Source organism: Diabrotica virgifera, chromosome 8 (genome assembly GCF_917563875.1).
Source record: "Diabrotica virgifera virgifera chromosome 8, PGI_DIABVI_V3a".
NCBI lineage: Eukaryota > Metazoa > Arthropoda > Insecta > Coleoptera > Chrysomelidae > Diabrotica > Diabrotica virgifera.
Genome location: NC_065450.1, coordinates 196,187,816 through 196,214,159, shown reverse-complemented (window position 1 = coordinate 196,214,159; position 26,344 = coordinate 196,187,816). Strand labels below are relative to the sequence as shown.

Below are 26,344 nucleotides of genomic sequence, written 5' to 3'. Positions count from 1 at the left end.
TCCAAATGGAGGTAGTTCTGAAGATGGAAGCAAGAAAACTGAAAGCTTAGATGAAAACAAATAGTTAATTAGAATTGAAATAGGAAGTAATGATGAGGAGTCCATATATAATAGAATAATAAGAGTAGTAACAAAATTATGGTATTCCCCAACAAAACCCAACAAACAAATAAATGGTATCACCCTTCAGAATTCAAAAAGCTTCATGTACCTGGACAGAGAGCTAAATTGGCTAAAGAGAGCTAAATATGGCAAGAATGAGCGCAGTGATAATGTTACTGGCTCATGCACTTTAAAGAGATTGGAACATTGATAGTCATTAATTTTACTTGTTTTAATTTCTTCCACTTCATTTAAGCAATTATTAATAATTGATCAATTTATTGATGAAATAATGTTTTTATTGCATGCATCAACTCCACCATTGTTAAAAAGTTGTGTTTATTTAAAACAAAAAAATACATTTCGTTACGTAAAAGATTGTCGTAAACTGATAAACTCTTTCCAAATTATTGATTTCCATTAAGAAAATGTCTTTTAAAACTAGATTTTTTCAGGTACCAAGAAAATGCTTTTATTTGCGCAATTACTGCAACAGTTTTATTAAAAATTGACATATTTCCTTCATTTGATTTTTGAAATGTATACACTAATATAAAATTATTTATTAGTCTGGAAGTATCTCATGATCATTGAATAGTTAAAATATATCTTTTAATGTCCCTTTCACTGTTCTAGAAGCATCAAATTCTTCTACCTTTCTAATGTTAAAGGCCTGAAAACACTTTTTCAGTAAACACTTGCATTTTGTATGTTTTTTTAATTTTGTCATTGTATAATTTTAAGTTTCACGTTACATACTGATACACTCTTCATTAGTGTAGACAATATCACTTTTCATTAGTGTTTTCAAATCGTGTTAGTATGACACCCGAAAATAATGCAAAAGTTTATGTAATGGCATTACATGAACATGGTTGCAGTATGCTTTATACTGCAAATTTTAAATATTGCCAAACGTACCGTATATGATGCTCTTGACAGACTGGAGAAAACACTATATCAGGAGCAGGCAGAAAAAGGTGTAGAGATCAGCGTGATAAACGTTTGTTTTTAATTTACACATTACAGCACCGTTCTTAAGCTTCAAATGGTCTCGCTAGTAGTTTGTTGGAAGCTCGAGAACCAGGGGCGTAACAGAGGCCCCCGCAGCATGAAGCTTGCATATGTAAAAATGTGTTATTGTTATATTATTTTACGCATACATACGCAACGTTTTTTAATCAATGCAGTATCTAGATATTGAAAATGAAGTTGCCCATCAGATAGATACAATGTATCGTATGTACCTATGTACTAATAAAATTGTAGATACCTATATTCGATTATTTTTGGAAAAATTTGGTTTTATAGTAAAAAAAGTTTTTTATTCTAGAAAAATGCCATTTTTTAAAAATAATATAAAAAGTATTAGCAAGGACGGATCCAGAGAGCCCCTCGAGAAATAATTAAAATAATATTAATTTAAATATTTGCAGTTTAAATTTAATGTTTTTAGTTTCAAACACATATCCCGCTTACTGAAAGAAAAATGTTTTTAGCTTTGTGCTGAACGGTAGTAAGGGTTATGCTGAACGAGGTAAAGTGTGAGGTAACCTAAGCTATGCATGTATCATAAAAAAGTTCTTAGTCCCCTCGAAAATCGGTCTTGAGTATTAGTGAGTATTATTCAGTTGTTGAGTATTAAAGATTAAAGAAATGTAGGTTTTGCTTTTCTAAATATATTGGTTTTATTTTGTTTTTCTGTAAGAAAAAATTGTTTAAAACATGGCTATTCAAAATTTGCATACACTCGTGATTAATGACTCGTTAGAGCCCTTTCAAATAAAACTCATTCAAGAATAAGCAATTTGAACCGGTGAAACTTACAGGTCATATAAAAAAAAGTTAAGTAATTTGCAAAGCGGTAATGATTCGTTTCATTTGGGGTGCTTCATTTTTTGGTTGTTTCACGTTGAAATATTCGATTTGGAATTTGACGAATAAGAACAATTTTTCATAAGCTAAAAATTTACATTTACAGGGTCGATAGACTTCATTTTTATATAAGCTACATTTTTACTACTTACTGACGAATACTTACTTTTTGAGTTATTTGCGAAAAACCTCCTGAAAACGTGTTGCATTTTCACTCGTAATTAACTCGAAAAGTATTGACTGGACCAGTTTGGTGGTGACATTGATAATTACACGGTATCACCGTATATCACGTTCATTTACTGGGCTTTAACACATAAGTTTTTGTTACACATGTCGCATTTAGTAGTTTTTAAAGGGGGCCCCATTGCCAATTCTGCGGGGGGGCCCCGACAGATTTTGTTACGCCACTGTCGAGAACTCATATTTCTTCACGAACTGTAAGAATAGTCCTGCATGAAAGTGGTTTGTTCGCATGCCCTAAATTAACAGCAGCTTATCGAGCTCACAGGATGAGATTTACGAATGATCACTGAGACTGGACTGTTTAGCAATGGAGTTTTAAAATGTTTTCTGGTGAGTCCCACACGATATCCAGACGGATGCGAACGTGTATGGAGGGGACCCGATGAAGAACGATTTGCACCTTTCTGTATTTTACCCAGAACGCCGTTTGATGGCGGAGGTGTTGTGGTATGGGCGGGTATTTCTTTCAACGGACGCGGACGCACTGAATTGATTTTCATCGAACATGGAACTCTAACAGCAGACAGACTTACAGTGGTGTTAACAAGTCCTGCATCACCTTACCAAATACGCGGTCTGTCGTCGATTTTTCCTTGTTCAGCATACTTCTTAATGACTCTAATTACTGTAGATTGATTACAGTTTACTACGGATGCTATTTCGCGACTAGATTTGTCGTTTTTATGGTGAAAAATAATTTCAAAACGCTTTTCGTTCGATAATTTAGTTTGTTTGGTCTGGGATGACATTTTGACCTTTTTATCAAAAATCAAAGAGCGAATAAATGTGTTAGGGTAACTACAGTGTTTATATAGTCAAAATATGTGGCAAATTGTCAAGATTCAATTTAATAGTACTTTAACGACTTAATAATCACCTCATAATTTTCTCGGATTATGGGAAATCCCCTCAATCAGATTATTTTAATATTTTCTGTAGAATTTTGAGCTATTAATTAAAAAAAAAAACATTAGTAAGTATACCGATAATGCTAATTACAAGCACAAACTTAAAATGAATTAGCGAAAAGATACAAAAAACTTGTGTTAAACCTCAAAAAATTTAAGGCGCTTAGGTGATGCAGGACTTTTTAACACCACTGTATATGACAGTGTCTGGAGGACAATGTTGTCCCCTACGCCCCTTTCATTGGGGATAATTTATTATTTATGCAGGATAATGCGCGTCCACATACTGCACGAATCGTCATAGACTACCTAAATACTGTCGGAATTCCCGTTTTAGATTGACCCGCTTGTAGTACTGGTACTTATTTTAGGGAAAAAGGTTAAAAATTGGCAACCATTGCCAGAAACGATTAAGAATAAGTCAAAATAGCGTTAAATGAAGAATGGGAACATATACCCTAATAACACACACAGACTACATCTTCCGCAGATGTAGGGGAGGTAATACCCGATACTAAATCTAAAGAACAGCCAACTGTAGGCAATTAATATTTTATTTTTTCTTTTGGGTTACTTATTTTTCCAATTATTACTTTTTTAGTGTTTTAAATATTATTAATGTTCACTTCCTCCCATTTAAACCACTTAACACCTACAAAATTAAAAAAAAAACATTCAAAATGCAAGTGTCTAATTTTTTACTAGTACTGTACTTATACCAACTCGCAGATGAAATATTTTCTTGGTAACAGTTTTACCGTTGCCACATTAGGCCATAACATAATGACTCTTTAATTTTTTTTTCGTATGGCGTTAATTTCGAAAGATAGTTAAAAAATGTCCATGTAACAAAACCGAGAGTAAATACTGACCGCAATGTGTTACGTCAAGGTATTAAAAATACTGGTAGAGACTGGAAAAATGAAAATGATTCAAAACACTGGAATGTACAAACTGGAAGAATGTCAACTGAAGAGAGAAATGTTATTTCATTTTATACAGTTTTCAGCATGTTCTATTTTAAAGCATATAAAGCAATCGAAACTATATTCTACCACAGTGAGTCATAATTTTTAAAGTAATCGTTTTTTTTTCATTGTGTCATTTATAATCATCAAAATATAGGTAACTTGGCAAAAACGGATATACACGAAATATTACTTACATAATATAATATAATACTTTGTTTTTCCTATTAATTTAAAAATCAAGCGCCCAAAAATGGGCAACCAACAATACAAGACGCAATAGATAAAATTATCACAATTTCATTTCTCTTGAATTGTTGGTTCACTAGTTTTGGGCGCAACATACTTTGTTTTGTGATCTTCACCCAATAAATCATTCTAGAACAAATAATGTTTTGAACAAAGATTCTCGATTTCTTCACGTACTGAATTATTAACAGGAAAAGTCACTGTTGTAACTCCTTTATATCATTTAAAACGAACATACTAGTTATATATTAAAATAGTAGCTTTTTGGAAAAAACAAAAACGTATCAATGTTTTTATTAGTTTAGATTGTAATAGAACTCAAAATTTAGTTTTTTTTTTCGTTATATACGCCAGAACAAAAATGTAACGATATAATAAATAGGTTTAACCGGATCAGAAGAGGTAGAATGGTGATAATAAATAGTAGGAAATAAAAATTAGAGACTGACGATGACAAATGGCAACTTAAAGATATCGATGAATAGTGAAAAGAAGATAAATAATAGACAACAGGAATCTGAAAATTGGGAGACTAAGTAAGCCCAACAAAATTTAAGAAAAAAGTGTTTTTAGTTCAAGATTAATGAAACAAAAAAAGAAATAATAATTTGACATGGACAGCGAAAATGGGGAAAATGAGAAAACGATAGAAATAAACTAAATATTAAAATTATTGTACAAAAATGATCGTAGATAGGTCCAGAATAGGTTTAACCAGATAAGAAGAGGCAGAATGATACAACTAAATGGTTTGCAATTTAAAGAGGGCTTGACAATAAAAAATATAACTTAAAATGTAGATGAGGAATGCAAAGAAAGGAAATAGATAACAGGAACCTAAAAATTCAGAGAATATAATATAGATAACATGACAGAATTAACAAAAAAGAGGCGTCTATGCCAAGATTACCGGAAGCATATGATTAATGAAAGCAAAAAAGAAAGTATAATTAGAATGATCAATGAAAATAGGGAAAATATTAAGATAAAAATAAATTATGACATACAAATATCATAAGAAAAAGAAACATGAGAAATCAGAAGAAAAAGAAAAGAATATGACATAAATTTAACAAAATAACAAAAAATAAAAGAAATCAGTAACATGACAACTTGACAACGACAAATGACAGATTAAAAGTACACATGACAACTGATGAAAAATTGACAATTGACAAAAAAACATATTGGCCGATAGTATCTTGATATTATTAAAAACAAACTGGTACCAACGATCCAAATAAAAGTATCTCGGGTACTAGATAGGTCACGTCCAATACAACAAACCAAAGTCCTATTAAAAAAAGAAATAGAATAATGCTAAGAAAGTATTTGGAAATAGAAGTTAAATAAATATATGAACAAGAAATGGTTCGAAGGTGGTAATTGTAACTATAATCGGTCGTAAAATCCCGTATAGACTTATAGACGGAGAGGCAGCGCTGTAAAATCTCTTTGAATTTACTAAAGCTAAATTTTTCACAGTTGATTACCGTGAGTGTGTAGAGAAACATACTGCGGTCGGTCAAACGAAACGTAGAACAGGGGTTATTGAGAGGGTATCAAAGTTGCTTTCCTACGAAGGTAATTAAATCCATTTACTAAGGCTGACAATCAGTACACACATTCTAAATTGAATATAAATAAAAGTTATTATAGTCGGTCAGCTGTATGATGGGACAGAGCCGGTCGGTCGGCCACAGTGAATGTAAATGGTTGTTATTCACTATATTTTGACCCCCTTGTAAACTGCTTTATTTACAGAATTAGAAAAAAATGTAAAATACAAAAGTTATTCGATTATTAAATTATGATTTTTTGACATATGTATCGTACTAGTGACGTCATCCATTTGGGCGTGATGACGTAATCGACTATTTTTTTAAATGGGAATAGGGGTCGTGTGCTAGCTCATTTGAAAGGTTGTTCAATTCTCTATACAGTATAAACATTAAGATCATTATTTATGCAGGGTGTCCAATTTTTTTTTTTTTTGAATTATTAATTAAACAATTAATTTAATTAAAAAAAAATTTTTGGACACCCTGTATAATTAATCATGTTAATGTTTATATTACTGAATAGGGAATTGAATAACCTTTCAAATGAGCTAGTACTCGACCCCTATTCCCATTTAAAAAAATAGTCGATTACGTCATCACGCCCAAATGGATGACGTCACCAGTACGATATATATGTCAAAAAATCATAATTTAATAATCGAATAACTTTTGTATTTAACATTTTTTTCTAATTCTGTAAATAAAGCAGTTTACAAGGGGGTCAAAATATAGTCAATAATCCTGTACATTCACTGAGGCCGACCGACCGGCTCTGTCCCGTCATACAGCTGACCGACTATAATAACTTTTATTTATATTTAATTTAGAATGTGTGTACTGATTTTCAGCCTTAGTAAATGGATTTAATTACCTTCGTAGGAAAGCAACTTTGATACCCTCTCAGTAACCCCTGTTCTACGTTTCGCTTGACCGACCGCAGTATGTTTCTCTACACAATCACAGTAATGAACTGTGAAAAATCTAGCTTTAGTAAATTCAAAGAGATTTTTCAGCGCTGCCTCTTGGACTATTCGTGGAAGTAACGATTTCAGTGCGGAACATGTACACTGTGAAAAAAAATTAACATTACACTGTAAAAAATATTTTCCGATTTCATTTCTTCCAAAAGCGACATTAGAAATGGAACAACTCCTTATATTTAGATTATTTAAACGATCTACATCTCATAATAGTGATATATCGAAACTTTCAAGTTCAAATTAGCTATCGCCTACATTTTTTTCATCAAAAAATTCATCTAAAATATTACCTACATTATCTTTATGTTATATCATATAATATGTGTGTCGAAAGTGATTTGACGAAACCATTTCAACATTGCTTGTACTTAATAAATGTATATATACAGTATGTTTCATTTATTTACTAAGAATTGATTCCCGGTTTCCTTATTTTAAGAATTACACTTTTGATTAACGGAGAATTGTTAAAAATATGGACTGATTAAAATCATCACATAAAAAAATTTTTCTTGCAGTTGAGCATGGCAAAATAGGCCCATCACTTTATACAAACCTGTATGTTTACTGCAATGGGATCAGTAATATTTCATTTTTACAACTGTCATTAACATTTATTAAAAATTAATTTTTTTAGATTTTTTGCAGTTTTCTAACAAATTGGTAAATCAACATTAAATTTTCAAGTAAATCAAGTAAATCAACATTTTAAAGCTTCAAACGTGTTTATTGAAATAATTGCCTCCAAATCAATTCAAAATGCTTTACTTTTTGATGGTAGACAAAATAGTCTAAAAAACTGAAAAATCTCTTTGAATTTACTAAAGCTACATTTTTCACAGTTGATTACTGTGATTGTGTAGAGAAACATACTGCGGTCGGTCAAGTATCAAAGTTGCTTTCCTACGAAGGTGATTCAATCCATTTACTAAGGCTGAAAATCAGTACATACACACATTCTAAATTAAATATAAATAAAAGTTATTATAGTCGGTCAGCTGTATGAAGGGACAGAGCCGGTCGGTCGGCCCCAGTGAATGTACAGGGTTATTCACTATATTTTGACCCCCTTGTAAACTGCTTTATTTACAGAATTAGAAAAAAATGTAAAATACAAAAGTTATTCGATTTTTAAATTATGATTTTTTGACATATATATCGTACTAGTGACGTCATCAATTTGGGCGTGATGACGTAATCGAGTATTTTTTAAATGGGAATAGAGGTCGAGTGCCAGCTCATTTGAAAGGTTATTCAATTCCCTATTCAGTAATATAAACATTAACATGATTAATTATACAGGGTCTCCAAAAAATTTTTTTTTTACTAAATTAATTGTTTAATAATTCAAAATTTTTTTGGGCACCCTGTATAAATAATGATCTTAATGTTTATAGTACTGTATAGAGAATTGAATAACCTTTCAAATGAGCTAGCACACGACCCCTATTCTCATTTAAAAAAATAGTTGATTACGTCATGACGCCCAGATATATTACGTCACTAGTACGATATATATGTCAAAAAATCATAATTAAAAAATCGAACTTTTGTATTTTACATTTTTTTCTAATTCTGTAAATAAAGCAGTTTACAAGGGGGTCAAAATATAGTGAATAACCCTGTACATTCATTGGGGCCGACCGACCGGCTCTGTCCTGTCATACAGCTGACCGACTATAATAACTTTTATTTATATTTAATTTAGAATGTGTGTACTGATTTTCAGCCTTAGTAAATGGATTTAATTACCTTCGTAGGAAAGCAACTTTGACACCTTCTTAGTAACCCCTGTTCTACGTTTCGCTTGACCGACTGCAGTATGTTTCTCTACACAATAACAGTAATAAACTGTGAAAAATTTAGCTTTAGTAAATTCAAAGAGATTTTACAGCGCTGCCTCTCCGTCTAAAAGTTCTTAAAATGGCGCATTTTTGGCCTTAAATTGTTAAATTTAAAAATCCACCGAACCCACTACAGGAAACATAGAGGTTTTGGTTATTGAGGTCCTTAAAACTCAAAAAACTTGTTAGAGACCTGGCCTTTTTACCAGGTACTTTTTTACTATATTTCTCTGGACTATTAATGCTAGTTTTTATTTAGGGTGCAATGAAATATTGGTTGCATATTTTCTGGCGTTACTGTGATTTACAATGTAGTAAAGTCATAGTCATAATAAGAATAGACTAGGTAAGCTATGGGCCGCACTGTGGATAGATGTGTAACGCCAATATCAAGAACGTTATTGGCCAATATTCACTTTGAGTGGTCATCTTTATCTGTCACATGGGCGGGATCGCTAGGTAAAAAGATATAGATAGACCACCGATCGACTGCCCGCGCGTTACACTATTTTGCTCAGTATGCCTTGTCTATTCTTATAGGTCTTTTAATCGCTTCTAATTTGTTTCGGGCACTTCGTCATATGTCGAATAATATTAATTTATCTATGTCAAACGTCTTTAGTATGTATAATTGGTATGTATTGTTATATAATTTTATGGGAAAAATTTAGAAAATTAATTTATGTCGAAGACCACGAGATCATAGATTTTCATCGTCCTGTATATGGTCAAAAATTGTAAATAGTATTAGTTAGTCATAAGCAGTGTTTGGTGGAAAGTGAAAATCGTTCAGTATTAATGATTCTATGAACGGACTTATACAATTAATACGGTCGGATTAGAAAGTACATGTATTCGCTTTGAAGTGAATAATAGGACGTTTATAAATGCTTCTTAGAAGGAAAGACGATAAACACAATTGTCGAGTTTTAGAATATCGGGTTTTTTATAGCATGTATAAACACAAAAGTAATTTTGGTATCTCCTGGAATTTGACGAAACGGAAAAGTTGTATACAAAAATAATTTGTTCTTAAGAAATGAAAGTAGGGATGTAATGTGTAGAGAGGATGTTTTGTGATTGGCGAGAGAGACGGATGGAGGGAGAATAGAGTGTTGGAGTCTGAGTTTGAGGAGAAAAAAAGTTTCACTGTGTAGTGAAGATCTGAAGAGAGCAGTCCAATTTTTGAAAAGTAAGAAGTCTGTGTAAAGTGGTGAAGTTGGTGGCCGTATACGCTCTGAGCTTCGCCGGTGTCGGTCCTGGCGGATTACTAATTGAACTTTCACCGGTAATTTTTAAATTTATTATTTAATTGTTATCGCTTAATATTTACAACGCTAAAAAGTAATTAAATTGTAATAGATTTTTTTAAGATTTTGCTAATCATTTTGACGTTCTATTGATGAAATATTAATTTATTACTTCGGATACTTTCACAATTATCATGTAGATGGCGCTAAGATTAATAGAATAATTTATAATTACATATTACGGAACATTAAAAAAACGTAAATTCAGTATTTAAAACGTAAGTATATTTAAGGTAAAAATATATACCACAGCTTTGACCAACTAATATTTTTTATAATTAATGTTTTTAATTTTAATTTTAATTTAATCACTTTGACATTTATGTCAAATTTCCGGTAAACTTTTACATACTTGCCACTACTGGCGCTCACGAATTTATAAATATCCCCTCTACGAACGAGCTCACATCGTATAAGCAGAATCGTGTTGAAACGAAATCGTTGATCGAGTTGAGAAGTTCAATCTCCTCGTGTCCGAAGAGATTCCTGTTTCTGTCTGGAACGAGTAGCCGGTTGGTATCAATTTGCACAAGATATCGAGCAGAGAGAAAACTGAGGAGAGATTTCCAGCGAGTGATGTTGTTTGTTTGTGAAGCAGTAAGGACGAGAAGGATCGTCGCAGCATCCGAGGAGCACGTGTGGGAGAAACGAGGACTACACAATCCAAGAGAAGAAGTAAAGAAGAGAAAAAAAGGTTAGTCAGATTATTTGTGAAAAGGAGAGAGTTGTTTTATATCACATGCCATATTTGTTTATTTTTTATTGAACAGTTCTACAGCATCATTTAGTCATTCATAAATTCAGAGAAGAAATAAGTAATCTATTCAAAAGGTGAAAAGTAAATTTTGTTTTTTTTTATATATAATAGTAAGAACAGTCTAACGAATTATTTAAATGAAAATTTTGTTAAAAAAAGGAGATAAGAGGTTAGATAAGAAATAGTTGCAACAAAATTGAGTTTTAGCATACATTTAAATCTTATATTTATGGTATATTGGATAAATAAATAATATTTATAGAATTTATATGACATTGAGTATATTTATTTTCTTTGTTCTGTCCTGGATGAAGTAAGCAACCAGAGATACTAGAAGCCACAAACTAAAGGTAATATATTAATATAATTTAGCCCTGAGAATAAATTTTATTGGAAAGTTTTATTTAATTTTGGTTTTATTTTCCATAAGTAATAATTAAAATAATTAATTAATTAATCGAAATAAGAATATGCTGATCAATCTCATAACAGAGAGAAAATACAGAGCATAACAGTATATACCAATAACGTATGACGTAGATATATTAATTAATGTTATACGACATATATGACAAGTGCCCGAAACAAATGAGAAGCGATAAAAAGTCTTATTATGTCTATGAGTAAAGTATTTTGATTTTAGGTGCAATAAATATTGGTCGCCTATTTTCTGGCGTTTTGTTAATCAAACCAAACAACTTTATTATTGGGACCGTGAAAGTTCGGAAAAGCGACACCTATTTCTACGCTCTGTACTTTTATTCGCACTTTTAATTATATTGGCCAATCATATGGTCCTTATTTTATTCAAACGTAAACAATTGTATGTAGTAAATAAAATTAGTTATTAAAATGCAGTATTGCAAGCAAAATACAATTAATTAAATTTACCTTTATATAATAATTGCTTATCATATCAATATTGTGGAGCAATTATAATTTTTCTTCTTAAATGACAATAGGTATGAAATGTACGTCAATTTGACAATTTCAGTTGACAATATGAATTATTTAAGAAAGTTGCAATATTTCTCCGCTATTCGCGCACGATCGTTTCGCGTATCCCTTCCAAGTACTTGCACACCGCGAATAGTAGAAATGCTATATTTTGAATATATGTACTAGAAAACTCCATGAAACACGAATATAAAAGCGTAATAAATGCAAGCATGTTTGATCAACTATTATGTTATGAATAAATCATAATAAAAAACTTAGTTTGATGTTTCTACTTCCAGAGAGTAAAAGTTTGAGGTAATTTGTGGGGTACCTATTCTAAAAAAATATTTATCAAAAATTTATATTCCACAAAGAAAAAATTTGATAATGTTTTACCAGAAAACTGCATAAATCTATTTCTCTTTGAGTTTGATCAGTCCAAATTTTTAGCTAAGATCTGTATCATAATGTTATTTAATCTAAATGATCGCAAAAATTACTGAATTTTCAAAAAGGTTTAAAATTATTTAAAAATCAGTCTTTTTTCTAAATTTTCGTATAACTCTTTGAACATTACACTTATTTGGTGACTTATCGCTGTTAAATTAAAGAAGTTCGATCACTACAACCTAAAATAATGAACACAAAATTATATTTGTATCTCAACGTTCATATGAGAGAACAATGATGCAGAACGTAGACAAGTGACATAATATTTGACAAATGACACGTCGCAGCTGCCATTTTGAAATGTAGGCGTGTCTAAAACGTTATATAAAACCCCAATATATTATAAAATACAATAAACACTGATGAAACAAACATATAATTAGATTAAATGAGAACACAAATGACTTCAAGGGCACAAAAATACTTGTTTTTGTGACCAATGGAGAGCTTTTCACATAAACGTTGAAATGTCTTTTATTAATTCCAAACCCGCCTGTCAATTCACCTTTACCAGCAATTTGCTTGAAAATCCAGTAATTTTGTCCACTTTCAACATGCCAGTGATGGTAAAAACGATTTATTTGGCTAGTTCATCTAAAACTCGATTGAATAATCGAAAATAAATATTAAAAATATTATATAATCTCGCAAATTGAGATTCCTAAAAGTTTAGAAACAGTCGGCATTTTGAAAAGATTTCAGAATATTTTACTAGCTGATATAATGTAGAAACGAATACAAAGATATCCACACAGTCTACTTCTGTGAATTGTTATGGTCTCTAGCTTTCCAAAAGAATTGACATCATCACTGACAATTGACAGATGTAAGTGACATTGACATCCAACGTTGCGTTTGTTTCAAAAAATGTTATATCAGTGACAAAGAATATACTTATAAAGTATTTTCGGTCATTACTTAATATTCTGCTTCTTTTGTTAGTATGTATTATTTTTGTCAAATAACTTGAAGATTTTGCCGACTGTTTCCATCGTATATTGCGTTAGAAAATTTTTGATATTATATAATTTGAGAATATTCATAATATTCAAGTTTTCAAGAATCGAAAAAAATATATATAAAATAAGTGACGACAAGAAAACAATGGAAATACATAAAAAAACATAAACCACAGTAAATATAAATTATGTACAAAAATATATAATATATTTATATAATATAAAAAAAAGTATCAACAATTTTTGCTCTGTCTCGATAGAACAGGCAAGTAAATAAAACTAAATGCGCCCTGAACTGGTTTCTGGTGTTTTCATTAGACGATATATTCGTAATTGTCGTTGAACAAATTTTTACTATACCCTGTACAGCTGCATCACTGAATTTTACTATACTCTGTCACTGAATAGTTTACACCTTCATTTTTACATTGGAATACTGTAAATTAGCAATGTCGTATGGATATGCTTAAGCCTGGTTTAGACTATTCGCAAAATTAAATTCCGACAGAGGCCGCTCAAAATTTCAAAGATGGACGAAAACTCTAGGAAAACAATTCATTTTATCATTTGACCTCACAGTTCTAAAACGTTAAATTAAAATCATTTACACGAGTGTTTTGCCAAAGTAACCACTAAGTTTTGCCACTAAGAGATCTTATAGGTTAAAGACGACTCAAAATTATGTTTCATCTGTATGAATTCATTAAAATTTGATGCTAACTACTGATTTGTTTTTACCTTTTTGCATAAAAAAATTTGGCCCCCGATAATCATACCACGTTTTAAAAATTATTAATCTACTGCAAGCGCCAGTTAACTTGGCGACAGCGAATACGCACAACGACACTGAGACTGACGATCATCCCATAAGCCACTGTGCAATGCGTCTCGCCAGTTAACTGGCGCTTGCAGTATCTTAGAATTTCTAATTTTGTTTTTAATTTAGTTAATAGGTACAGTACAATTTATTTTACACCAACATATAACAATTTTTAATTAAATAAAAACTGGAAACTAAGTAGGTGAATTTATTTTATAATAATTGTGTTCTGGAAATTATGAGGTGGTCGGAATATTTTGCATAACAATGTACATTCTATGTACAGAATATATATACTACATTTTATTTATTTATTTATTTAATTTTGCAGTCCCTTAAACATTAAAAAAAATACTACGTTTAATACAAACGTTAAATTAACAAAATGTGTGATTTGGCATTGGTTAGTTTACGTCATTACGTATAGGTCTGGATCCCGCGTATGAAAAAAAAGTTGATTAATAGCAAGCTGAAAATTTGTTAATAGCTTAAGGGTGTCTAGTTGGATAAACTTTGATATATGGGAACACTGGAACAGGGGAAGTTTTAATTGTGGAACAGGTTAAAAATTTGGAACGGTCACACCACGAGAACGGTACTTTTATTTTGTCCGACAGAACAGACTTAATCTCTTCGAAAAGAGATTAAACTCTCATGCAAAAATCAGACTGCCATTTATCACCAAATGGGCGTTTTGATGAGTGGAACATGTGGAATATGTCAAATGACAGGAATTATGACAGGTGATAAATAGCAGTCTGATTTTTGCATGAGAGTTTAATCTCTATTCGGAGAGTTTAAGTCTGTTATGTCGGACAAAATAAATGTGCCATTTTCGTGGTGTGACCGTTCCAAATTTTTAACCTGTTCCACAATTAAAATTGCCCCTGTTCCAGTGTTCCCATATATCAAAGTTTATCAGACTAGACACCCTTAAGCTATTAACAAATTTTCAGCTTGCTATTAATCAACTTTTTTTTCATACGCGGGATCCAGACCTAGTAGAGTATAATAGGAATGAATACTGAGGAACATTGCAATAGTTTTTTTAAGTCGAAATCATTGTTAATTACAACATAAACTGACCGCAAATATGTACACAAATTAATGACAAAGTCAATGTTTTCCTAGACTTGATGCTTTTCAAATTCGCCACCAGGCGTCGCTCGCTTTGCGGTTCCTCGGCAATACTATAAAATACTAAAAAAGAAAATGGTATACTAAGTTTTGTCACAATGTAAAACAGAAAACAAAATCTGTTAACAAAAAATGTTATACAAATTAGAACATGTCCTATTTGATACCAATTATTAGTACACGTGCATGCGCAGTTAGGTTATTTTCGTTATACCGTCACGTTGGTTTTTTAATAGTAACTTTTCTTTTTAGAAATATTGCAATAGAAGCAGCAGATAATAATAGAGATTTCTTATCCATCATATTATAATATATCGTTGTAACATCAAATATCAAAGATAAAACTAAGTAGATTAAATGTTGGGGAAAATGAGGTTAAAACATTGTTACAAGAAAAAGAAGAACATTGAGGTTAACTGCACATGTGTACATGTACCAGCATAAAAATATAAAAAAGTACTTTTTTAGCATGTAATGCGCAGAATCACATAACATATTTTAAAACCATAGACATAAAAAACCATAGTTATAATAATACCTATACTGCGTTCCACGGTCACCTTTCAGTACAGACTCTTATGAAGAACAGTGTTGCCAAGAGATATTAATATTTATATTAAATAAATTTTAAAGTGTTTTTATACCTCACTTGGTCTATTAAATTTGTCAGTATGTATGAGAAATCTTGTAAGCTGTCAAAGCAAAGGGAGTTTAGCTCGGTGGTAGCGCGTTCAACTGGAGATCGAGAGGTCCCTGGTTCGAATCCGTGTGTTATCTAACTTTTTTTATTTTTAGTATTGTTTTAATAAAAATTGTTGGAAAGTAGTAAGTAAAAAATTAGTTTAATCTTTAAATACAAATAACCTGTTGAAATTATATTTATTTCGTTGAAATCGTATAATAGAAGTATAACTTCTTACGTGCGTACAAAGTACACATGTTAAAAAGTACATTTTTAAGGCACTCATGTGAATTGTGAAACTTTCACATACGTGCCTTAAAATTGTACTTTTAACACTTATATTATAAATAACTATTAAATATAATATTAATCACAGGCTAATTATAACTAATATTCAAATGATAATATATCTTTAATATCGTATAAATATCTTTCATAGTACCTATCTATGAATTATTTAAAAATAATAAAACCCACAGATTTTCAAATCAAGATGTTTTGGACTTCTGGAATATTCTATTTAGATTTAGACGGACTTTAAGTTCGTCTGCTTAAAACCGGCCACACTGAGCTGCAAGGTTCCATAAGTTGTATATTGGGATATGCTTCCCACACTGCAAAGTGACTGCGGAACGCAGAGTACCTATCTATGAATTATTTAAAAATAATAAAACCCACAGATTTTCAAATCAAGATGTTTTGGACTTCTGGAATATTCTATTTAGATTTAGACGGCCTTTAAGTTCGTCTGCTTAAAACCGGCCACACTGAGCTGCAAGGTTCCATAAGTTGTATATTGGGATATGCTTCCCACACTGCAAAGTGACTGCGGAACGCAGAATAGATTGCGCGGTGCAATCTAAAACTGTTCCCCCAGTGCGACAGAGAAAAGTGTTTGTAAATTGGATATGCATCTCTTTCTAATCGACGGGATGTATCTAATCGGCAGCAGTGGGAAAGTCACATAAACCCAATGACATTGGATAAACCCAGTCGATTAGCAAGAGATGCATACCCTGTTTACAAACACTTTTCTCTGTCACACTGGGGGAACAGATTTAGATTGCAGCGCGCAGTCTAGGTATTATATGTCTATGTAAAAACGGTGACCTGACCTTATAAAATTTATTATTTTGAGGTTATGTCGCTGTTATTATAAATATTCGTAAAAAATCTGCAGTAAAAGCAACATTTATGTGTTAATATTATAGACGGAGAGGCAGCGCTGAAAAATCTCTTTGAATTTACTAAAGCTAGATTTTTCACAGTTGATTACTGTGAGTGTGTAGAGAAACATACTGCGGTCGGTCAAGCGAAACGTAGAACAGGGGTTACTGAGAGGGTATCAAAGTTGCTCTCCTACGAAGGTAATTATTTCCATTTACTAAGGCTAAATTTTCACAGAAGGTAGGGAATAGTCCAAGGATCATTTTCTATATCATGCCGCTTTCATACGGTTTAACCATGTAATTCGATGGAAAAAGTGTTTCTAAGAAAAAAATGTTTTTTACATTTTCTTCGTAAAACTAATATTTTTCGAGTTATTCGCGCTTGAAAATAACAGTTTTTTGACGAGAGAGGGTTTTTTGAGAATACCTCGAAAAATATTCTATATATTTTTGGCGATAAAAAGTTTCTTCAAAAATGATTTTGTAGGATTTTTAAAGAGCTATAAGACTGTGTAAATTAAATTCCGTAATATTTAGTTTTTAATTGGGGCGGGTTTAAAGGGCTCGAATAAGGGGGTGTTTGCTGGTAAATAGAGGTTTTAAACAGCTATATCTGGCTAACTATTCACTGTAATGAAAATCTATGCAAAGGGTAATTTTAGTCATTAAAAAAGCTACAATTTAGTAGTTAATCAATTTTTTTCGTATCTTCAGTATTTTCGGAGATATTTTGAAGTAAAAGGTAAAAAATACCAAATTGCAAAAAATCAATTTTTCTTTTAACTCCAATTTTTCCAAAATTAGGCATTTAAATAGGTCAAACTCCTGGAGTATATTGATAATATAAATATAAAAGGAACTACAGAAAGGTGAAGACCAATTTTGAATTAGGAAGGTAGTTAGGGGGTTGTTTTCACTGATTTTTTCGTAGAGAAAAGCAGATACCGACATTTGAATATGTCACTTAATTTTCATGCTAGAAACTCTTTATTATTTTTTTTTGAAAGGTCTACTTGTATACTTGAAAAAAGATTATTTAAGTTTTCCTCAAAAAAATGCAAATTTTTCCTATTATTTGGCTTTGAATATTTCAAATTATGCATTTGACGAAAAAAGCTAACATTTAACATGCCGTATATCGGTTTGTATTGGTCTTAAAGATATTGTAGGAAAAGAATTTGGTTTGTGTTACTAAAAGATACATTTTCGATATCTAGTTTTTTTGATTAAATGCATATTTTAAGAGGTATTCTCAAAAAAACCTCTAAAAAAGTCGATTTTTTCGTCTAAAAATTGTTATTTTCAAGCGCGAATAACTCGAAAAATATTAGTTTTACGAAGAAAATGTAAAAAACATTGTTTTCTTAGAATCACTTTTTCCATCGAATTACATGGTTAATATGTAATAAAAAATTCCCACCCCCGAGACGGGGTGGCAACCACCCCCAAGGTTTTAGCGTATGATAGCGGCATGATACATAAAATGATCCTTCGACTATTTTCTACCTCCTGTGAAAATTTCAAGTAAATCCATGCTGGACGAAGAAACTGCGAGATTTCCTCAATTGATCATTGGGGCCGACCGACCGGCTCTGTCCCGTCATACAGCTGACCCACTATAATAACTTTTATTTATATTTAATTTAGAATGTGTGTACTGATTTTCAGCCTTAGTAAATGGAAATTATTACCTTCGTACGAGAGCAACTTTGATACCCTCTCAGTAACCCCTGTTCTACGTTTCGCTTGACCGACAGCAGTATGTTTCTCTACACACTCACAGTAATCAACTGTGAAAAATGTAGCTTTAGTAAATTCAAAGAGATTTTTGCGCTGCCTCTTGGTCTATTAGCTTTTATGGAAAGATGCACCATGCACGTGCTGTACTCATACAGAGCGGAAAAACCAACTCAAGACGCATTTCAATATCTTCAAAGGATGCTAACCGTTTAAAAATCCAAATTAAACCCGGGGTCACTGTCGAAAGAACTGAGCAGTTCCTGATCGGAGAACGTGGTGCCATCGGCGGCGGCTAAATTGTCTAAAAATTCGAAATTGAAATCCGCCTGAGGATTGAAAGCAGAAGCCAACGCGTTCTGTGAGTTTTGGGCCGAGTTGGCCGAAGGGACGATGCTGTTCATCTGTCCGCCGAGCGAGAGGTTCTGTTGCTGTTGGGACTGCTGAAGAGACTGGTTCGATATGGATATGGACTGGGATTGCTGCAGGTGGAGGTTCGACATGGCCATCTAGAACAAAACAAGGTTAGTATTATGTCTACAACAATTTCCCTTCTTTTATATATTTTATATTCCTTTTTTCCTGCATAAGCTGTATCCTATCTACCCCTCGTTAAGATAGGAAAAATGTCCCCTCTCTCAGAATTTAATTTTTTCACATTTTTTGCGTTCTGTGTGATTACACGTTGATGGACAGAACGTCTATAGACGTCTAATTTACATTGATGTAATGTGACACAACGTCTATAGACGACATTTTTAAAATACCGAGTTGTGATAAAAAATCAGTAGATTTTTTTTCACATTACATCTACAGATGCATGAAATGTGACACGATATTCATGGTCATCATCCACATGTTTAGATACAATAAGCTATATAAGTTATAAGCGCTAAAAGAAATTCAGCAATTTCCCTATTCTACTTTGCAAAATTCATATAGTGTCACAACACTTGCTTATACATTTGACGCACAGTCCGTCAACGTGTTAAATAATAACACTCAGCGCAATTTTATCCCATCACCCCCTCCCATACATATTTGTGGCTTTTAAAAATCTTGTCACACCATAAAAGAACGAGATGGTGGAACAATGAAGTTAAAACAGCAGTGAAGAAAAAGAAAATAGCATGGAAAAAATACATTGAAACCGAGCTGGAAAAAGATAAATAAGAATACAAAAGGCTGAGACGATTAGCGAAAAACACCATAAGACAAGCAAAAACAAAGACGTGGGAAGAGTTTGGAGAAGAATTACTGGAAAATTATGTAACAAACAATAGAAGCTTCTGGACAACAATCAGACATATGAAGAAAGGAAAACATAAAGAAATAACCGTAAGGGATACAACAAACCAAATCCAAACAAATCCAGAACAAATAGCTAAAGTATGGAAAGAATACTATAAAAACAAATTTAGAAATGAAACAATAGATGATAGAAATGAAACATATCAAGATAACGAGAACAAAGAATTAGAGCAAATAAGTAGAGAAGAAGTAATACAGGAAGTATCAAACGTAAAAATACGTAAAGCTGGAGGGGATTATGACATAGATCCGGAAATGGTCAAGTACATGGGAGAAGAAGGGATAAACTGGTTGTTGAAAATATACAAAGAGGCATGGGAAAAGCAGCAAATCCCAAAAGACTGGCAAAGTAACCTTATACTGCCAATATACAAAAAGGAAGAACACGTCAACTGCGAAAATTATAGAGCAATATGTTTATTATCGGTATGTTTTAAAATATACACGAAAATAGTAGAGAAAAGGCTAAGACAAGAGGTAGGAAAAGAACTGGGATAAGAACAAGCAGCGTTTAGACCAGAAAGACAGATGAACGATAACATTTACATCATTAGAAATATAATAAAAATAAGTATTGACTCGGGGGGGAAAGCTCATTCTAGCATTCATAGATCTAAGAGCAGCATTCGACTCTATAGAAAGAAAAAATATATATGGAAATGTTTGCAGAACATGAAAGTACCAATTACACTGATAATAATAATTGAAAGTATATACAGAGTAGTAAAAGAACGTGTACAGATAACAGGAGAAAGATCTGAAGAATTCAATTGGGAAAGAGGTATCAAACAAGGAGACAGTCTTAGGCCGCTACTATTCATAATAGTCATGAATGAATTGACTATAAATACTGGAGACAGAACGAACCAAATACAGACAACAATAGTATACCTAAGATTACAGCCAATAAAAATAGAAGCCTTATTGTATGCGGATGACATAGTCCTTATAGCAGATTCCGTGACAAAAATGCAAAAACTTATAAACATATGGACAGAAGAAATAGAGAAATTAAAAATGGAAATAAACGTCGAGAAAAGTAAAATAATGGCCATCGGCGAAAAAGAAGAAAATGAAGTAAATATAAAATGCAAAAATACACAACTAGAAATAGTTACCGCATATGATTATCTTGGAAGTATAATTACCAATGATGGGAAAATAGACCTCGAAATAACAAACAGAACTAAAAAATCAAACAAACTTTACTACGCACTAGCGCCGGTTCTGAGGAAAAAAGAATTGTCCCACGAAACAAAAATTGGACTTTACAGAAAAAGCATAATAGTAGGATAAATGCAACTGAGATGAGACATCTACGAGCTATAGCCGGAAAGACCAAATGGGATAGACTAAGAAATGAGGCAATAAGAGGGATAACTAAACAGGAACCAATAATGAATAAAATAATAAAGAGACAATTAAACTGGTATGGACATCTGATGAGAATGAAACCTAGTAGACTAACAAGGAAAATTCACGAAACAAGGAATATTACAAAAATGAAAAAAGGCAGACCGAGGAAAAAATGGATACAGCAAATAGTAGAAGCAGGAAAAATCAAACAGAAAACGCTAGAAGAAATGAAACTAATAGCACAAGACAGAAAAGAATGGAAGAGATGGGTAAATATGTAGCTAAGCTAAACCCAAATCCGACACCTGAAAGGGTATAGGAAGGGGTGAAAGAAAAAAAGAAAATCTTGTCTATTTTTTATAGATCCGTTTTTTAGCAAAGAAAAAAATCCGGACATGTATTTCAAATCCGGACTGTCCGGACGAAATCCGGACGTATGGTAACCCTATCCTTAAGACATTCAAAATTTGGGCGAAACAATTTAGCTCCCAAAAACCATGTTTTTTCAAAACTCGCAAAAATCCATAAAACCTTGTCTATGGAAAAATCAGTCTATGGGTTTATAAAAATAGACATCTTTTGTAAAAGCTTCAACTATGCGTGCGAATTTTTTGAAATTTTTTAATTAATTGCAATCCACCAAAAAGAATAAATAAATAAAAACGAAAAAAATACGTTTTAGGGAGTAGGCAAACGCCGGGTCTTATATTTTAAAGATAGAAAACGTAAAAGAATAAACGAATTGATTCGGGTTGTATCGATGTCAAAAAATATTATTAACTCCGCAAAAAATAGCAAAAACCCTAAAAAACATGTTTTTATGTTTAAAGGTTTAAAGCCCAATTGTTGAGTGTCCTAGAGGAGAAATTATATATAATCTATAAAAAACCTTGATTTAACCTACATATTTTGAAGTCAATAAAATGGAGAAAATTCCCCAAAAGCCCTAAAAAAAGTTTTTCGGGGTTTTGAAAGAAGCGCACCTTATGGAAAATATGAAAAAAAAATCAGAAATATATTTTTTGATAAAATAAACAAAATAAAAAAAAATAGACCTGTATCACCAAAAAAAGTTCGAAAAAAATCATTTTTATCTTACAGGAAAACTGTTTCTTTTCCTTGTGGATTTTTATCTTAGTACACTCAAACTACGGGTATATAAAAATGAAAACCTCTTTTAAAAGCCTGAATTTGTTGAAATTTTTAAATTGATTGCAACACATAAAAAAAAACAAAAACGAAAAAAATACGTTTTGGTGAAAGATACGTTTTGGGGATAGTGGGCTAAAATTGTGCTGAGTTTTTTTAATCACATAGAACGTAAAAAAATAAAAAAAATTGAATTTTTGGAATGAGGTCATTTTGCACCTTAACAGCATCTTAAAGGGGGTCACCATTTAATTTGTCCACGTCCCAGTTATGTTGCATTCTGATTTTTATCGATAAATAAATGTTAAAAAAAGGTAATTACTGCACCAAATAGTTCGTTAGTGAATTAATTAAACTTACGTGTGAATTTTGCTGCATCATCGAATGTTGCTGCTGCTGCTGTTGCATGTGCAGCATAGCTTGATTCATATTATTCATCTGGGCCATGGGATTGTTCGCCTGGCCTATAACTTGAGCCTGGCTCATGCCAGGTCCCATACCAGCCTGGCTACCGACCACACCTCCGCCGGATACCATAGCCTGCTGGTTTCGGAGCTGTTGTTGGTGCTGCAACGCAGACATCTGCTGCATGTTGTTGGTATTCATGCCGAAACCTAAAATACGGGTTATAGAAAGTTCTATATAGAAAATAGACGGTTTCGTTTTGATTTAAATCTGCCTCCTGCCATCCCCCGATAGCTGCTATTTCTAGGTCTACCTGTTGTCAAGGAGGCTATGCAAGAAGACAAATTTACATCAAAAGCTACGGAAGTTTTGATGTAAATTTGTCTTCTTGCATAGCCTCCTTGACAACAGGTAGACCTGGAAATAGCAGCTATCGGGGGATGACAGGAGACAGATTTAAATCAAAACGAAACCGTCTATTTTCTATTTTTACTAATGCCATACCACAGAATAAATAACCACACAGAAGCGAAACTCCTGCCGAAAACGGTAACATAATTTTCATGCTCATGTGTCAACGTAACTGGTGCAACCTCACTTTTGTGACTGACGTGACAGTTGTTTATAATTAAATGTTATATTTATATATGTTTTATTTTATATTTTATTTATATTTTATAGTTAAATTTTATATTTCATTTTTAATTAATAACTACTTGTCAAAAATATTACCTAATTTGGAATGGTCTATTCCTTAGAACATCAAGTTCTATTCTGTAACTGGTGCAGAAGGTCAAATATTTCGGTCCCAACAAAATCAATGGAAACGACAGTCAGATTCGCTTCTGTGTGGTTATTTATTCTGTGGCCATACTCTATTAGAGTACACAGACTCGTTTCATATAGGTTCTCTGAATCGCATGTTGGAATATTTTCCTAGCAGTGCCTTTTGATATTTTCATATCTGGGTTAACAGAGAATTTGAATCGAGTCGACATTCATTTTAAAGTTCTACACAGGGTGATTGATTAGTGGGTAAAAGCCCAATAGATTCGCTATAGTAATAGATAGCAATAAAAGTTAATAACAAAAATTTTAGCCACCTTTGAGCTTCACATTACAAAATTAGTTAGAATATTACAGGGTGTTCGATAACACAGTGGCAGACCAAACTTATGTTTTTTTAAATGGAACACCCTATATTTTATTTTATATTCGAAATTCTGTTAACTTCTCCATCGCAAAAATATAAAGGTCTGTTATATTATACAGGGTATTTACAAAGTTATAATCAATTTTGTACGAAAATCGTAACAAATTCAACTCCCTGTATAAATAAAAATAAGCACAACAGCAATGGTTTATTAATGCCATATTTTTTTATTTATTGTCAAAATTTTCAAGAATTATTGACATTGCTAATTTTTTTTATATCTAATACAGGGTGAGTCAAAACGCAAGTACACTATTTTCTCAGTAAAAGTAACATTACCGTACTTTAATGCCCGGTTGCACCAACAGATCTTAAGCTTAAGTCGAGAATGTCATAAGAATTAATATAATATAATTATAATATATTACAATAAGAATACCATAATATAATAGTAGATATAATTGATAATAAGGTAAGAATCTAAAATTATGGTGCAACGTAAGTAATACTCAAGGAGGCCATATCTATAAGTAGAGCTTAGCTAAGCTGGAGCTTAAGATCTGTTGGTGCAACCAGGCATAATTTTTATATTATAACATTCCCTATATCCAAATTTATTAGTTTTCCAGATATTCTCATTTTTCAGAGCAAATTATTTTAGATGTCTAAATTTATCTACATTTTAAGTAAGCCATGACTGAATTGACAATTGACGATTACTGATTATCAATCCAGTAATCAATGAAACAATGTAGCAAATAAAGAAATAAAAATAACTTATTAGTAATACATTTTACAAAAAAAAAAAACACAACCACAACATGCATCATTTTTGAAACAATTAAAAACTACATTTTTATGTAATGTAACAAATAAAGAAAGAAAATTAGTAATAAATTTTACAAAAAAACACACAAACACAAAATACGACATTTTGTGAAGACAATTAAACACTACTTTTATATGTAAATGTAACAATGTAACAAATAAAGAACGAAAAATAATTTGTCAGTAATACATTTTGCAAAAAAAACATGTTTGAAAAAATTAAAGCTACTTTTAATAAAATATTTTAAATATTTAATTACATAAGGTGTTCAAAATTACCTCCTAACACATTTATGCACGCCTAAAAATGATCATTGAATGAGCTACTTACTCTATGAAGCATTTGTAAATTAACACATCGAAATACACTTTGTATTCTATTTTTTATCTCATCCCTTGTTGTTGGAGGTATTTTAAAAACTTCATTCTTAACGTAACCCCAAAAAAATCAGTCCAGTTTATTAAATTCTGGTGATTTGGGTGGCCACGCTACTCGTCCATTTAAAAATGAAAATATCTCGAAAACTAATAAATGTAGACATAAGGAATGTTGTCTAAAAATTAAAGTACGGTAATGGTACTTTTCAATAGTGATATAAAATACAGGATGTTCCATTTAAAATTACTGAGAAAATAATGTACTTGCGTTTTGACTCACCCTGTATTTGATATAAAGAAAATTAGCAATATCAATCATTCTTGAAAATTTTGACAATACGTAAAAAAATATGGCAATAATAAACCAATGCTGTTTTGCTTATTTTTATTTATACAGGGAGTTGAACTTGTTACGATTTTCATATAAAACTGGTTATAACTTTGTAAATACCCTGCATAACATAACAAACCTTTATATTTTTGTGTGGAGAAGTTAACAGGATTTCGAATATAAAATAAAATATAGGGTGCCCCATTTAAAAAAACATAAGTTTGGTCTGCCACTGTGTTATCGAACACCCTGTAACATTCTAACTAATTTTGTAATTTGAAGCTCAAAGGTAGCTAAAATTTTTGTTATTAACTTTTATTGCTATCTATTACTATAACTAGTGTGACCAACTCCAATTCATTCGAATTCGGGACAAGCCTGAAAAAAAATCCCGAAATCCGGGACTTTTCAATGAAAATCGGGCCTTTTTTTTAATTCTGAACTTTAAATAATATCATTTTATTTTTTGTTTAACATTTTTATGTTGACAATGATATTTTTGATGGGATTCAGCCACAATTGGTTGTAATGATAATTACATCTTTGTTTGTTTTTGACGTTTCGACTTTCAATCCGAAAATTGTTCTCAAAAAAGAAAAATTAGAAAATAAATTGATGTTGGATTTCCTTGTAAATATAATCTTGGGTTAATATAAAAATGTATTTATCAGTAGTAATTACACGAGAGCTTTAAAATTATCGATTTGTATCCCGAGTGACACTTTGACAGTTTTAATTC

At 31.7% G+C, this 26,344-nt stretch overlaps 1 protein-coding gene across 1 annotated transcript in view; it reads right to left on the bottom strand.

The window, feature by feature from the left end:
• Window positions 1-18,729: 18,729 nt before the first annotated feature.
• LOC114344508 (neurogenic protein mastermind-like) overlaps window positions 18,730-26,344 on the bottom strand; it is a 229,043-nt gene continuing 221,428 nt past the window's right edge. The window contains exons 11-12 of the mRNA XM_050659776.1: window positions 22,871-23,124; window positions 18,730-19,203 (exon numbers count right to left, since the gene is read on the bottom strand). Coding sequence (XP_050515733.1) covers window positions 18,907-19,203; window positions 22,871-23,124 — 551 coding nt within the window. The 3' untranslated portion in view covers window positions 18,730-18,906. The remainder of the gene's footprint in view (window positions 19,204-22,870; window positions 23,125-26,344) is intronic.